The sequence below is a fragment of the Protomyctophum parallelum genome (genome assembly GCF_964188405.1).
Source record: "Protomyctophum parallelum genome assembly, chromosome: 2".
Taxonomy (NCBI): domain Eukaryota; kingdom Metazoa; phylum Chordata; class Actinopteri; order Myctophiformes; family Myctophidae; genus Protomyctophum; species Protomyctophum parallelum.
The window spans coordinates 59,174,938-59,191,280 of NC_139699.1; the positions used below are offsets into that span (position 1 = coordinate 59,174,938).

The window sequence follows — 16,343 nt, forward strand, 5'->3', positions numbered from 1 at the left end:
GCCCCCTGCAGAGCAGAGAGCAGAGCAGGTCCATCCAGCTGTTATTATCACAACACCAGCAGACAGTACAGTACAGTTACAGTATAGTCGACCCAGGTCGGTCGGAGTAAAGTGTCAGCTACTATACAAGAAGACCCCGGAATTCAACGGTAAGTTGTTTGGTTGTTTTATCTCGCTGTTTTATAATGTGAAAGTATACGTGAGTGTGTGTGTGTGTGTGTGTGTGTGTGTGTGTGTGTGTGTGTGTATACATGCTTGTGTGTTACGTTAATTCATAGGAACGAGTCTGTGGAACCTTCACTGCAGCAGGCTAGCTAACGTTAGCTACACCAATCATGGTACCTTTTTCCTCTACTACGTAGGCCTTTGGTGTGAATTGGTGTAACTGTCAATTAACTATCGGAGACAATAAAAGCAGCACATGTTATATAATATAAGCGACTAGGCTAGTAAAGCTGAATTAAACCGCTAGTTAGTTAGCCTAGGTGGCTAGCTCAGAGATTTGACAGCTCACGAGCTGTGTTAGCCCTGAAACATGACTGCCATGATGATTATCATGACAGTAATGCAGAAATTTAGCCCTGTTTTTGGCGCTCGCTGCATTTACAAGATTTCCGTATATATAAACATTCATATTTCAAATATAAAGTACTCACAAAGTGTCCCACGGGTGTTAGTTAGTAGCAGCGCCAGCGATTATAATTGCTGCGTCCCGCGTTCTTTAATAAAAAGCATTTTTATCCGAGCTCCCCGGCTACTTTTTTCAAACGGGGTTCGTTTGGGAAATTCACAGTTGCACACCGGGAGCGCACTCGCCTATTAGTCTGTATTGGCAGGGCGGTCAGCGTACCTATATCGAACACACCGAGTGCCACCCTCCTCCCCGACCGATAGGGGCGCGTAGTTGAAAGCCAATAGCAAAATAACAGCTCGGATAAAAATGCTTTTTATTAAACAACGCGGGATGCAGAAATTCTAATCGCTGGAGCAGCAACTAACTAACACCCGTGGGACAAATTGTGAGTACTTTATATTTGAATTCCGAATGTTTATATATACGGAAATTTTGTAAATGCAGCGAGCGCCAAAAACAGGATGCAGTTACTTCATGACTCGTATGAATACGAGAGTCGAGAGTCATGAACCATGGCTAGAGCTGTGTGTGTGTGTGTGTGTGTGTGTGTGTGTGTGTGTGTGTGTGTGTGTGTGTGTGTGTGTGTGTGTGTGTGTGTGTGTGTGTGTGTGTGTGTGTGAGATAGAGAGAGACTTTGGTTCAGAAGGACAGACGGGTGATATCACTCTGTTCTCTACCGTTTTATTTCGTGTGATTGTGTGGCTGGCTGCCTGCCTCCTGTGTCTACTCTGTTTGACTGTTTCACTCTCCCTGTGGGTCTTTTATAGCCTTTCATTATTCATCATGCTCCCCTACAGAGGAGGCAACACACACACACACACACACACACACACACACACACACACACTGACTGTCACAGAGTAGACAGAGAGGATGGATGACCATGAGTGAAAACAATATAGAGGTTGATTTAACACACACACACACACACACACACACACACCCCTTTGGGACCATGTAATCCAACGGTTGCTCTTGCATAAGCTACATGGAGTCGTTTGTGTTGTCTCTGGCCTCCATTGGGACAGAGGTTGACAGAAAACAACATTTAGCTTTGTTGTACATCTTGTGTGGTATCACTGGTAGGAGATACATATACATACTGTATACAGCATAGAAGTATTTAATCACATTTGAATCCTGTAAGACTGGCATAATCTTCTCATTGGAGTGATTTTGATGCATTACCTGATTATCTATCCAGTAGAGAGAAGGATGTTATATTCCTGATTGACCCGATGGAGGCAGGATGGACTGCACAAACTAGACTCTATTTTGAATAATACATTTGTGTCATAAAAGTGAGTTTGAGGCAACACTGGCAAATAGTTTCATTGTGTGCTGCTGGGTGGTATGCCGTTAAATGCAAGGTGCTATTTAATATACCGGCATATTTAGAAATCACAGATGCTAGTATAATAAATGATACACAGCTTGCGGAGTTAGTTCAGTCACCGCCGATGGGCTCTATCTATCTATCGCCCTGCTCTTAATGTTTAATGATGGTGTTTAATTGTGCCGAGCAGGGAGAAAAATGTAGCAGAGCTGAACGCCAAGATAAAATATTATAGTATATGCACATAAAATTGGCCTAGCTCCAAGAGGGTCTCAGACTTAATGTGACCAGCCTGTGAGTGACTCATACAGTTTGTTTTGTCATACAGGTACTTGTATCTAGGGAGACTATTGGGGTGTAGAGGTTTCCACCTCCTGGTACTGGAGGTGTTTATAGGGAGACTATTGGAGTGTAGAGGTTTCCACCTGCTGGTACTGGAGGTGTTTATAGGGAGACTATTGGAGTGTAGAGGTTTCCACCTGCTGGTACTGTTTGATTCCTAATTGTTTGGTGAAATACAGTTCCAGTATGCTGCTGCTGTTATTCACAATGTTGTCCAATTCTGAGCAGGTGTTGTGGAGCAGGTCTCTTATTTTGATATGCTGTTATTCAGCATCCGTGGTTTTATATGTTGAAACTGGTTTTTAAATGTGAACAAGCTTCAGGGGCTGCACCCAACTCAGGAATGATGTGGGACTTGTTCTGTCTTTTTTAACTCTCAACTCTGTTCCTGCTATATACACTATATCTCCCTATCACTATATCTCCCTATCACTCACTCCCTCCCGCACTTGTTTTCTCCCATTTCTTTAGAATTTTTCGGTTTTCAGGTTTAGAGAAAGGTGTGTCTGCAGGGCAGGGGTGACCTATTTGCTGAGAGGTCAGAGGTATAGGGTGGAGACTGATGGAACAAGGTACTAGGACTCAGTATCTGATCCATACGTCCTTTCATTCATACATGTTGAATGATGTTCTGGTCATTTGGTCAGTAGTATTACGTCTCTACTGGTACCAGTATAAAAACAAATGTTTTGTTTTTATTGGTTTACTTATTTCTTTAGCTTTGTTGTCACTGCAGAGTTTACTTCTAAGTCTTACATTTTAATTTAAAATGTAATTTCATGATTGACCATTATCTTTTCATTCCTCGTTATGGTTTGTCTTCCATCAGGGAGTCACACATTTGTTTTTGCATGTGAAAAGGATTCCAAATATGGACATGCCTAGCGTCAGCATTAACGCCGTTGATAGGCAAGGCAACATTTTTTTTGGTTGTGATGTCAGACAAGACAAGAGAGGAAGGGAGAGCGAGATCAATGATTTCATCTGAACGCTCTGATCGACGTGTCGCTTTGTGATGGGTTGTCGGCACACTAAACAGACGAGATACTGATTGATCATATGGCACTTCGCTTATTTATTGTTGTGTGTGTGTGGCATATTTTCTATAATCTTAGCTTCCACTTAATCTGGTCTTTTTTAGGTCAGTGTGAGAAGGAGGGGCCAGTGATGTCAGAGGGTCAGGGGGATGGGGCTGAACTCCGTGATAATCAGCCCGATCCGAACCTGAATGAGTCACACACACACTCTCCGACCCCGGGCCCACGTGAACTCATCTCCCTCAACAACAATGCAGAGGAAGAGGAGGACATCGGGGAGGAGGGATACAGAGGCATTAAAGGAGAGGAGGATGAAGAGAATGACGAGATGATGAAGGAGGAGGACACGTCGGACGAGTCGAGCCTGATCAGCCGCCAGTCCCTGGACACATGCACAAACGACTCCTACTCTGAAAATGGTATAACACATACACATACACGCAGGATTTACCAGATAATCTGGGTCTGGGAACTTGGTGGGAATGGTCAGAACTCCGTAGGCTGCCCCAAAGAGATTATTAACTTTTGAGTCAAAAATATCAAAAGTAAAACATTTTGGAACAGAGAGATCAAACAACACAGATATGTAGACATGGTTTTGTACCCACAGGTGTGTTTCATAATTAAATAGTTTCTGACTCTCTCTCTCTCTCTCCCCCCTCCTCCACCTGTCTTTATCTCTTCTTCTCTGTACCTATCCCCCTATTTATCTCTCCATGATACGGATGCCTCCTGACTGTAGGCAGTCTGCTGGAAACTCCATATCCCATCAGCCCAGGGACCAGTCCAGAGCCAATGTCTGTGGCCAGCCTGGAAACCCCAGATCCCATCAGCTCTGGCAACACTCCAGAGCCTCCTTCTCAAGACATGCCAACAGCCAGTCTTGAACATACAAATCCCATTAGCGCTGGGATAAGTCCAGAACCGACATGCCCAGTCACACCAGTCGTCACTCTTGGGGCCGCATATCGCATCAGTCCAGTGGCACAGAACCCTTGTGAACTGGAGGTGGATACTCCTACCTGCATCACCAGGCCTATTGACTCCACTTTAACTATAACCACTACAGGATCCACCTGCGTCACTGGGCCTATTAACTCTACATTAACAACGCCGTCTGCTGCCGGGTCGGCCTGCATGAGTGGGCCTGCGTGCATCGGAACCATCGGCTCCGCCGTCAACTTTTCTACAGACGTTCCCTGTGGTTCTGGAAGCTCCTGCACTTCGGCCATGGGGCCGGGTTCATCGAAAACAGCCGACTGCACCACAGGGCTCAGTGCTCCTATTAGCAGACGGGACACTACCTCCACCTCTGGGCCCATCTCTATCACTGTCCCCACCGCCACTACAGGGACCATCCCCAGCTCTGCTCTACTGGCCTCTCTGCAGCGGCTGGGACAGATAGGAGATGACATCCATCTTCCTCAATACCTTCACCAGGTGGACACTCAAATAGTTGTCTTTTACATTGGTGTTGTTGCCATGTTGCAGCAGGGGGGTGTCAAGAGTCATATTCAGGGCTTCAGTCAGTCAGTCAAAAGGTCAGTCAGTCAACCAAAAGGTCATTCAGCCAGTCAGTCAGATAGTTAGTGTCATGCTACGGTAGCTGAGCATACTGCCACATAATGTATGTTTATATTTAGCATAGGCTAAGTTGGTTAGCAATCATAAGTTAGTTTAGTGTAACATTACTAGCTAACGATAGCGGCTTCTCTCAGGGAGAGAAGCCCAGATAAATTTTCAACCATTGTCATTTAAATTCTCACCATAATAACGAGTCTGTGATGGCAGCTTTCGATGTTACTATAAGTAAGTAAACAAATTAAGAAGATGCAGGATTCAAACTCCATTCCTTTATTGTATATGTCATCAAACCGGAGAGAGAACACACACACACACACACACACACACACACGTCACACACATCTTTTATACTTTCAGGAGTGTACAGAGTTTCAGGAGTAACAAGAGATGGTCATTCCTTAAATGGACTCTATTCTATAGTTAACTCACACACTAACACAGTTTTAAATAGGTTTACATGAGTCGGCAGTCTCTAATGAGTTTGTCAATGAGGAACAGGTGGTAATTAGAGTGTTAAGTATCATCTACTTACTAGTAGGCTTCAGTAAATGTATCAATACCATAGTGTTATATGCATTTTCGACACCACAAGTCCGACTCGACATTATTAAAGATAGCTAAGTTGACCAGCTGACCAACAAGACTTTCATATTACAAGCGTTCATATAAGTGTTTGAACGTTCAATGTTGTTAATGATATGATACTGATAAGCATGTTAAGCCTCTGACCTACTTCCTTGTATAGTTTCACCATAATCAACTCCCTCTTATTTACTCGGCTCATTAAATGGGGGGGGGGAAATCATGTCTCCTAAGGCTAGGGTGCTCTCTCTCTATCTATCTCTCTCTTTCTCTCTGTTGCCCTCTCTGTCTCCATTTCTGTCTTGTTGCTACATGAGAGAACAGGTACGTTTAACATGAAAGTTCCTCAATGATTGAAGTTAGACAGAGAGACAGACAGACGGAATAGACCTTAATTTACAAACATTCTTACAATGTGAATTGTTGGAAGGAAAAGAGGAGAGAGAGAGAGAGAGAGAAAATGAGCACTTCTGCTCTCCTCTCTCTCTTGTACTCAGGGTTGTTAGAGTTTGTAGTTAGCTGAATGACGATACAGTCAGGTGCTGGAAAGAGAGGTAGGGTGAGTTCTGCTTGAGGCTTTGTTACTCTGCTATTCTGTTTGTTTGAATCAAGTTTTTTCTCCCTCTCACTCTTTCCCTTTTATTTGGCCTTCTCCACAGATTGCTGAGGCCTTTGCCCTCCAGGAAGATTGTATCCTTTAATTGTGCAAACCAGTTATACAGCATTTGTGTTGGCAAAAATCAGGGCCATGCACACAGAACGTACATGTCAAAGCGTTTCTCTGCTCCTGATCAGCACTGAGTACTCAAGGGTTCACTCCAGGGTATTATACACATGATAAACAGACGATAATAAAACGGGGACCCGAACTCTTATGGGCCGTGGATATTATACAAGAAAGCACAGTGACTGCAAATGGAGCGAGCAGTGGAGTAAAGTGGTGGTATAACTTGGTGACACGTTGCAGGCAAGTTGACTACCGTTGTTGCCATCTTGAACTAAACATGACGGTAACAAAACAAATACCTGATGATGATGATGTATAGGTTATTGCGGATTCATGTAAAGCTTCCCCGTATATATTCAGCCTAGGTTGTTTATACTGTACGACGGAGGACGGACCAGGGCAAGAAAATCACTCATCCGTCCTCCTGACCTTTCTGTTATTTTTGTCAAGCGACACCTCTGCATGATCGATGGGCTAGATGTGATTTACCTTCTCAAAGCAGCGTCCAGGTTCAAGGTTCAAGCTGAACCTTGAACCTTCAGGAGAAACTGCATTGTGTTTGTGCGCCACCTAGCGGGAACAAATGTTTATCACCAGTATGATTCAGTAAACTGGTTTGTGCATTTCACTGGCCCGCCGCCCAACCCTAATAGCATACATGTTCCTTAACTTTGACCTTCAGACCAGAGTGCGTCGTGTTGTATTCACCTGGAGAGACTCTATCACCAGAGGATAATAGACAACATTAACACACTGCAGGGACACTGGGGTAAGACGCACATGCACACACACACACACACAATCACACACACTGCAGGTGTCACATTAATTATTTTTTTCTCTCTTTCCCTCTTGTCTGTCTGTCTCAGAGAGTCGTTGTAGAACACTGGTTTCAGACCAGTCTTCCCAGCAGTTGAACGTCCTCACACACATCTGTCAGACACACGAACGGTCAGTCGTGTGTGTGTGTGTGTGTGTGTGTGTGTGTGTGTGTGTGTGTGTGTGAGTGTGTGAGTGTGTGAGTGTGTGAGTGTGTGTGTGAGTGAGTGAGTGTGTGTGTGTGTGTGTGTGTGTGTGTGTGTGTGTGTGTGCGTGCATAATAGTGTAAACATATGTCTCCTTACTGCTGCACTTTCAGACATCTGAGACATGATACTGCTAAGAACACACACACACATGCGCTGACACTCTCTTAGACAGTGTAATAGCCAGGGAAATCTGTTCTGTCTAATATTAGATTGTAGCTCAGCCTCTGACACCAAGCCTTCACCTTCATTTACTGAAGACACTCGTCTTTCTGTCTCTCCCGTCTGTCTGTCTGTCTGTCTGACTGACTTCCTTCCTCTCTCTCTCTCTGTCTCACAGACCTTCTGCAGGACACATTTTGGTAAGTCATCCCTCTGTTCTGAACCCTGGTATAGACTAGAGTCAGGGTTCATCTGTTGATAATATGCATGTATGCGTGTGTACTCTGTATAGTCTGTCTGTACTCTGTATGGCGATATTGTCCTTACATTTACATAAAATTGAAATTTGTCTTCGGCACACCGGCAGTCAACAATAAACAATAACAATAAAACAATACATAAAACACACAAATGCATTCAAATACTATGTAAAATGTGAGGGCAGAAAAGTGAAGTGTGTGCGTGTGTGTGTGTGTGTGTGTGTGTGTGTGTGCGCAGTGTGCATCTTTGGACTTCAGAAATCTGTCTACAGCTGAGCAGGATCGACTCTGTGGTCTGTCGTCTACGTGGATACCAGGTGACTGGATGTGTGGATGACTCATGGGTATATGAGTGTGTGTGTTAGGGCTTTAAGCAACTAGTCGACTGTTCAACTAGTCGCTAGTAAGTTACTAGTGGATTCACTAGTAAATCCACTACCTTGACCTTGTTGGTACTACTACTAGTTGACTGTTTTTCTAGGCCTCAAGATCAGCTAGAATGCTAGATTTTAGTCACCAATGTACACAGTTTTTAAATGTACAAATAGTGAAAAGTAGTTGAACAACTAGTCGACTAGTCAACTAGTAAAAATCACTAGAAGTGAAAGCCCTAGTGTGTGTTATGTTGTGTCATAATGTTATATAATATATACCGTTTATATACAGTAAGTTAGTGATATCATCCAGTACACTGAGAGAGGGCCCACTGTATGCACACTGTATGTAAAGTTCAGATCATGTCTTCAGGTCTATCTGTGACTGGAATATTTCAAGCAGGTTCTTGTTGGCCTAGAATGACTACTAAATATAAAGACAAGTAAACATATCCTAACTACCAAATATAAAGTCTAGTAGATATGCCCTAGACCAGCGGTTCCCAAACCTTTTTGGCCATGCACCCCCTGTTACCTCCCGACCTAGCTGACGGTGCCCCCACATGGAAATATAAATTGCATAAACTATATAGAGATTTATTTCCTTTTTCCACATACTGTATATGCACCTAATATGAACCTGAATATGGCATAATATGCAGCATAGGCTATATTCTGCATATACTTGCCATATATTGGCATAATATGTTAATATATTTAAAATAAAACACCACCACCATTAGCCTTTTCATGTCACGCACCCTTTAGAAGGCGCCCACGCACCACAAGGGGTGCACGCACCACAGTTTGGGAACCACTGCCCTAGACTACTAATATTAAGACTGGTAGATATGCCCTAGACTACTAATATTAAGACTAGTAGATATGCCCTAGACTACTAGCTAATGCCCTAGTCTACTAGCTAGACTACTACTAATTAATGTAGTAGCCTACATTAATTATTAATTTATCAGAAGTTGATATCTTGGCAGCTCCTCCTGGCTGTAGTAAAAGGTGCATCTGACCTCCAGAAGAAACACCTGTATGTTCTCTTCAGTCGTCATCTACCATTACTGGTAAATGAATGAACGAATGAATGCCTTTATTCCAGATTCAGGGTCCATAGAAAAACAACAAAAAAACACATTTACATATATACACATGCAATAACATGTATGACAGGCATTTGTGACAGGCTTGTAAGCCAATGTCTCCTAAGGCTAGAGGAGTTTCTAGTGCAACTCTTCACAGGGTTACTTATACTGGCGACGATGCTATTCACAGACTCATCCAAGCGACAAATCTATGCCAGGGGCGGCCTTAAGGATCGGGAGGCCCCGTTCATGACGTCATCATTTTAATAATTAATATAAATAAATAAAAACAGCATACACAGCCAAGTAGAAAAATACACAAAAGCAGCTTGATTAAACAATGTTTTACTTTAAGGTATAACTGGAAGGCAGCATAGGCTAAGGCTATACAATGATGCAATCGCAACTGTCAGCGCTGCTAGTGCAGTGAGTGCACACACTGGGTGTGGGAACAATTACAACAACAATTACAACAACACAGGTCAACGTGACATGACAGGTGGAGTACCTGCAGTGATTATTAGCTGCTGCCAACTAGTGATAAGTGGACGTACAGGATGAGGCTGAATAATTGACAAGGCTGATTGGAAGGCTGCGATGCAATGCAATATTACTACTACTACTACTTCTATTTTTTGATTGAAACATATATAAGGCCGCCTCTGATCTATGCATTAAGTTCCGGAGAACAGCTTGAAAAGTATTGACTCTTGGCCACCATTTATTACTCTGTATTTAAATAATGCTTCTGTGAAAAAAACCAATAAACAAAGTTATAAAAAATAAAAATAAACGTATACACTGACACGAAAACGCGTATTCAGGGCGGAGTCACCACCCCCAGGGTAAGTTGTGATTTGCTCTCGTGCACTGCAATGCAATTTGCGGCATTTCCAAAACAATATTGCTCAGAGTAGTGATTATCAAACGTATTTGCAACGCCATACGTTGAAAGATCTGTTGCCCGTGGACAAGGCACGTTACCTCCGCAAGTTAGATATTATCGGCATAGATGTTTGTCCGTATGTGATTAAGGATTGGAAAGGCAGCCATAGAAAATTCTGCCCAGGGTAAAAAACCGGATGTGACGTTTTTGGGCGTTCCTGTCTTGTTTCGTGTCAGTGTATTGACTCTTGCAGCCACAAACATTTCACTCGCACGGCACCATCTAGTGGTTAAAGTTCTCATGGCATCATGTTAGAGTGGTGTACAGTAAGCTCAGAGGTGGTGAGTTGGCATTAACCCATTCTGGACGGGAACCCCTGTTGGTGTTTAAAGCATTATGTTATACTTTAGCTATTGAAAAATAGCAGATCTACAAGCTCATAGCATGGCACTGAGTGCTACACTACGAGCAATTAATCGTGAAAATGTGTATTCTTTCAGAGCGAACGTTTTTTGCTTCTGTGGGGTCCCTGGAACAACATATTATCAGATGGAGGTCCGCAGGCCAAATACAGATAATTCTGGGGGTCGTTGAGCACCACTGACGTAGAAACATATAAATATGATTTTTCAGAAAACGATTTAGAAGACATTTATAGAATCTTCCTCAGGTCTATCTAATGTGTGTCTCTGTCTCCCTGCTTCTCTCTCCCGGTCCAGCTAGAGGAGCGGTAGAACCGGCGGAGACACACACAGACTCGGACTCCGAGAGCAGCCGAGCGGTCGGATCCTTCACAGAGGAGGACACGAACAGGGACACAGAGGAACATGGGAACCAGTTGACCCGCGTGCTGGAGAGCCAACAAGTGGGCGCGGCGGGGGGGCACGCCGCCACCACCTCTGTAGAAGACCACCCCGCCCGCGGGGAAATGGACCCGTCCACACGCAAAGAAGAAGAACCGCAGAGTGGAGAAGGGGGAACGACGGAGGTCGACGGAGAGAGACTAGAGGAGGCCGTGGAGGTGGACTATGAGGAGAAGCAGAAGGCCGGGTTGGACTCCTCCGCTGATCTCGGATCTGCCCCCACCCAACAAACGACGGTCTCCGAGAATGTCCTGCCTGTGGATGACCACCGCGGGCAGACCCAGGTACATCTGATGTGGTGTTTACTATAAAGTTCAGGTTTTTGGTTTTTGGTGGGAGGGGTCTGTATTTTGTCCGTGGTGGCCACGCAGATTTTATATAATATATGGACTGGTCAAGCCCGATGGCAGGGGTTTCTGTTGTCTTTGATATCAGACCAGAGCTAGACAGCAAGAGAGAGGAGAGGGAGTTTGTGTGTGGGGGGGGGGGGGTGGGGGCAGGTAGGGTGGGAGAGTGAGAATGGGTGGGAGAAATCAATCGGCAAGGGGATTGGGAAGGGGGGGGGGGGGGTGGTATACTAGCGGTACGTTTGCATACATGTCCTGAGCGGGCGCTAGTATGCACTTGTAGCACGCAGTAGTAAAAAACCCAGAGGGTATCGACACAGCTAGCCTGAGAACATCACCTGGCCCACAACACAATCATTAGATTCCACTTTGTATGAACAGAATGTTGAGGTGACTGATTGAACTGTCACCTCATTGAACAGCGTGATGAAGAGGACTGTGGTGGTGGTGAGGAGGAGGAGGAGGAGGAGGAGGAGGAGTGCAACGGAGTAGAGAACATGAACCTCATCAGAGAATCTTCCTCCTTAGACGACATGGCTAAACTCATCACTATAGAACAGGTGTGTGTGCGTGCGTGCGTGTGTGTGTGTGTGTGTGTGTGTGTGTGTGTGTGTATGTGTGTGCGTGCGTGCGGTAGGTAGTAGGTACAGCACATGCTCATGTGGTGTATGTCTTTCCCTCCAGATGTCTCCTGCCTCTGGACTGATCTCCATCTTGAAGAAAAGGATTGTGCGTGTAGAAGACGTCTGCGTGTCCACACAGTCACACCCCACACCCGCCAAGAGAAGAGTCCACTTTAATGTCCCCGACGATTGCTTTGAGCATGGCGAGTACAGTATGTCCTACAAAACCATTTATATTTATTGTATTTTTCCACGTTTATGTATTCCGAGTACCAGTCTGGGAAAGGAAAGGGAGATGATCACATCACATTTAATATTTACTTCACTTCTGGGTCTCACGTCGTCATGAAACGGGCCTTGACTGCGACGCTCTATACTCGGGCTAATGACCGCCAGCTAGTGGAGTTATAAATAAATAAATGCCATTGCTTTTGTACAGTACATCAGCACCCATGCAATTCCTCTTGTCCAATCAAATTAATTGACCGGAAACTAACTGTTGTATTCAGTCCATCCACATACTGTACCGTATTATTATTAATAATTTCTTTCCCTGGTTCTCTCCAGATGTTGGGGGCGGAGACTCGTGTCTGTTGCTCTTCCTGCTGTGCTTTGTTACCGTGGTGATCAGTGTGGGAGGCACCGCCCTCTACTGCGCTCTGGGCGACACCCACTCTTCAGTCTGCCAGGACTTCTCCAGAAACACGGACTTCTACTTCAGCCAGTTGCAGCACTGGTTCACAACTGGCTCAGGGTCAGTTTAGATCTACTTCGGCCAGTTGCAAGCACTGGTTCACAACTGGCTCAGGGTCAGTTTAGATCCACTTCAGCCAGTTGCGGCACTGGTTCACAACTGGCTCAGGGTCAGTTTAGATCTACTTCAGCCAGTTGCAGCACTGGTTCACAACGGGGCTCAGGGTCAGTTTAAATCTACTTCACAACTGGCTCAGGGTCAGTTTAGACTTGGGGAGCCACTGGAAGGCCTCCGGTCTCTAAATACCTATTTCTGCCTGCTTGGACTATAGGGAATTTAGAAGTCTTGATTGGCTGACATGCTGCCTAAATAAGTCAACGGTACAGAGGTTTTAATGAGAGGCGATGCTGATGATTTGTTATTCTTACTGTTTCTTACTGGTCTTCGGTCAGTAGGGGCCCAGACCTCCGTCTAGCTGACCTCTCCCTCAAGAAGAGGAGAGAAGGGCTGTTATTGTCTGACCCAGAAACGCGCACAATCACACACTCCCGAACAAGGAAGATATTTCACACTGGTTTGGGGGCAATCATGACTGAACTGAGCATCATCTTCATCATCATCATCATCATCATCAGTCACTACATTCAGAGGCTATTTATATTTATATATATATATATATATATATATATATATAGTATACAGCAGTCAGTCAGCACTGCAAGCGCGGGTGATTTTATCATTGATATTTTTAAATCTTAATGTGTGTTTTTTAGAAGGAACAAATCATGTCTTAAATGTTGCTTACATTTTTGTAATAATCAAATCAAATAGTGACTCTGTCATATGATAAAATGTATCTTCTGGGGCATCTGGGGGGCAAAGACTGGTCAAACACTCACCCACCACTGCAGAGACCTATAGCTCTGGTCCATAGCTCTAATGCGTTGCATTTAGAGCTATGTTACCGATGACTTCCGCCGCTCGCGTGAATGCAGACCAGCCTCTCGTCTTTAGCGTAAATAAAAATAACTCACCAAAACAAAGGCGGGTTGTGTCATTAGAAAGTCTACTAGTGGAAGCACTCTGGGCCCGCCACCACACGTATAAACGGTACTTTTTGGCCAAAAGGGGATTGTTTTTCCACCGGGGGAAAAAAATACTTTTAGTTACTCCGCTGCACCCTCTACCGATATTGCCCAGAGAAAACCCTCATAGACAATATTTTTCGTCCAGTGAAAAAGAAAAATCCCTTTCTAGCCAAAAAGTACACGTGTGTGTGCTATACCACTAAGGAAAGTAGGCTTTCTAATGACACAACCCGCCTTTGTTTTGGTGAGTAGCAAAAGAAAGAAAACAATATCATGGTACTTCCTTCCACCGGGAAACTCAATGCAGGATGTTTTTTTCATTATTATAATTTTTGCTTATATTTCTGATTCTGTGTGCGTGCGTGTGACATCAAAGATCCTTAATATACCAAGATAAGCCAATCCCACACCACGCCACTAGTTCGAAATGGTACACAAAATGGTCTCCTAAGTGGGCGTGGTTGCCTCCCCTCACCTCCCTGCCCCATTTGTTGAATGGTGTGGCATGGCACCTCACACAGACATAGGAAACCAATAGAAGTTGGCCAGTGATGGTTTCCCATTGGTAACCTCTTACTTGGCTGCAGTTCTCAGGAATAGTAATAGTAGCATGGAAAGTAGAAGCGGCTGCCAGTTCAACATGAGTTCATGAGACGGATACAAGACCAACCATGTATAGTATAGGGCTGATTGACAGACAATCGGTTCAATTGACTACAGGTGTTTATGCTGAACCAAAACCTTGCCGCCAAAAAACCCCACACCCACTGCCACAATATGCAATGGCGCAATATGCATCTGTATATCATGTTGAGATATGGACTGTGTCTGAAATCACTCTGAGTCCCTACTCACTGTATACTGTATTTGTTAGTGATCATTGTTATACACATAGTGGACTCATTTTATCCCACAACGCATCCTGAAAAGTATGGCACAGCCGATGGGCACCATCACAAAACCTACATACATCATGCATTACGTTGTGAAAGAAATGTTGATCTGGCACGTTTTAACTGTGCGACAGCAATGAGGTCATTTACGATGACCCTCCGAGTGGTTTTCTGATGATGAGCTCAATATAGTGTCATACATACAGGGCAGACACACTTCAGCGTCACCAAGATGCCAAAAGCCGCGAGCTGCAGGCGTCTCTTCCGGGTTTTTAGACAGCTGGTGGATGGAAATTAAGCTCCGCCCTCGCAGCAGAAGGCCGCGGCGGCAAGCACCTTCCGGGAATCTGGCCGACGCGGTATTCTGCCGCGTGGGTGGAGCTTCATTTCCATCCACCAGCTGTCTAAAAACCCGGAAGAGACGCCTGCAACGAGCGGCTTTTGGCCGCGCATGGAATCCCAAGTGTGCTTACACCCATAGGACTCCCTGTGTAGGGAGTAGAGAGTAGTCAGTGATTTCAGACACTTTGAATATTAGCAGGAAGTTGTCGCACAACGGCGGACTACACGTATACTGTAAATACTGTACTTTAAGACAAAACACAAAAAGAAATGTTCTTTTATTTGACCTTCGGATACAAAAGTCTTTATTCAAACTTTTAGTGTATTTTTATCAATACTAGTGTTCATTGTGTTTATATCTGTGACTGTTTGTCCTGTAGTCTTATGTAGGCTGTTAATTGACTTAACTGCACAATTTGAGTACTTGTCTTAAGAACTGTAGCATAGGAAGAAATGTTTCACTGATCTTTACCCCTTAATTTTAATCTCAACCTACATTTAAAGCAGATCTCAATCTAATATATTTTTTGTGTACAAAGTTTACAGTAGAAACTACAGTAGTTTATTGGAAAATCTTTTATTTCTAAGACATTTTGAGTGAGTGAAAAAGGTTGGGCTCACCTTTACATTTAATTATGAAACTGGATGAACACCTGGTAAAGAAAGGTAAACATTGTTTCTGGTCTATTCCTCTTTTTATCCTTTTTATTTGCACTTGTTCTCTGACTGGTTCAGATAATGATAACGATAGGGTTTAAAAATATGAAGATTATTGGACAATGTTTGTCATCGTAGGATTTTATTTTCTCATCCTGTATTCTTATTAAGGTGATTTATTTTGAAATGTGATTTTCTCTGTCACATATATAGGTTGTGGATATTTTCATGAATTCCCTGCCATTCTTCTTAATAATGATTAGAAACGTGCAAATGATGAATCTGTACTATTACCGTATTCTCATCAACATCAAGATAAGGCATTTGTAAGTTAACCCCTCTGACATCATCAAGCTTAATATAATTTCATTCATTTTGATTTTTCATCGTAAATCAACTGAAATGAATGTATGCAAAGACTCAGTTATTTTGTGAATCCATATTTTGGCAATTCCATCTTATATTTAATATTTTCATGAATACTTTCACTTTGTTTTGAAAGCATTTGACAAGGATGTGATGTATTCTGATAATCTGTTGTTAAAGCCGTCAACAAACAATTGCGTCACTCCATTATTTAAGAATGCTGACTCATGAAGTTCTGTTCTGTTCTTATATTATATGCTGACTCGTCAAGTTCTGTTCTTATATTATATGCTGACTCATCAAGTTCTGTTCTTATATTATATGCTGACTCATCAAGTTCTGTTCTGTTCTTATATTATATGATATTATATGCTGACTCATCAAGTTCTGTTCTGTTCTTATATTATATGTCAGTCGGAAGCCGATC

General features: G+C 43.6%; 1 protein-coding gene across 1 annotated transcript; it reads left to right on the forward strand.

Moving 5' to 3' along the window:
- Positions 1-108: 108 nt before the first annotated feature.
- On the forward strand, positions 109-16,110 carry cnsta (consortin, connexin sorting protein a). Its single transcript, XM_083760068.1, has 12 exons — positions 109-149; positions 3,454-3,768; positions 4,092-4,789; positions 6,175-6,205; positions 6,925-7,011; positions 7,112-7,193; positions 7,608-7,629; positions 7,928-8,006; positions 10,763-11,190; positions 11,676-11,813; positions 11,938-12,088; positions 12,444-16,110. The coding sequence occupies exons 2-12, from the start codon at positions 3,480-3,482 to the stop codon at positions 12,638-12,640; spliced, it is 2,202 nt and encodes a 733-aa protein (XP_083616194.1). The 5' UTR covers positions 109-149; positions 3,454-3,479; the 3' UTR covers positions 12,641-16,110.
- The last annotated feature ends 233 nt before the right edge of the window (positions 16,111-16,343 follow it).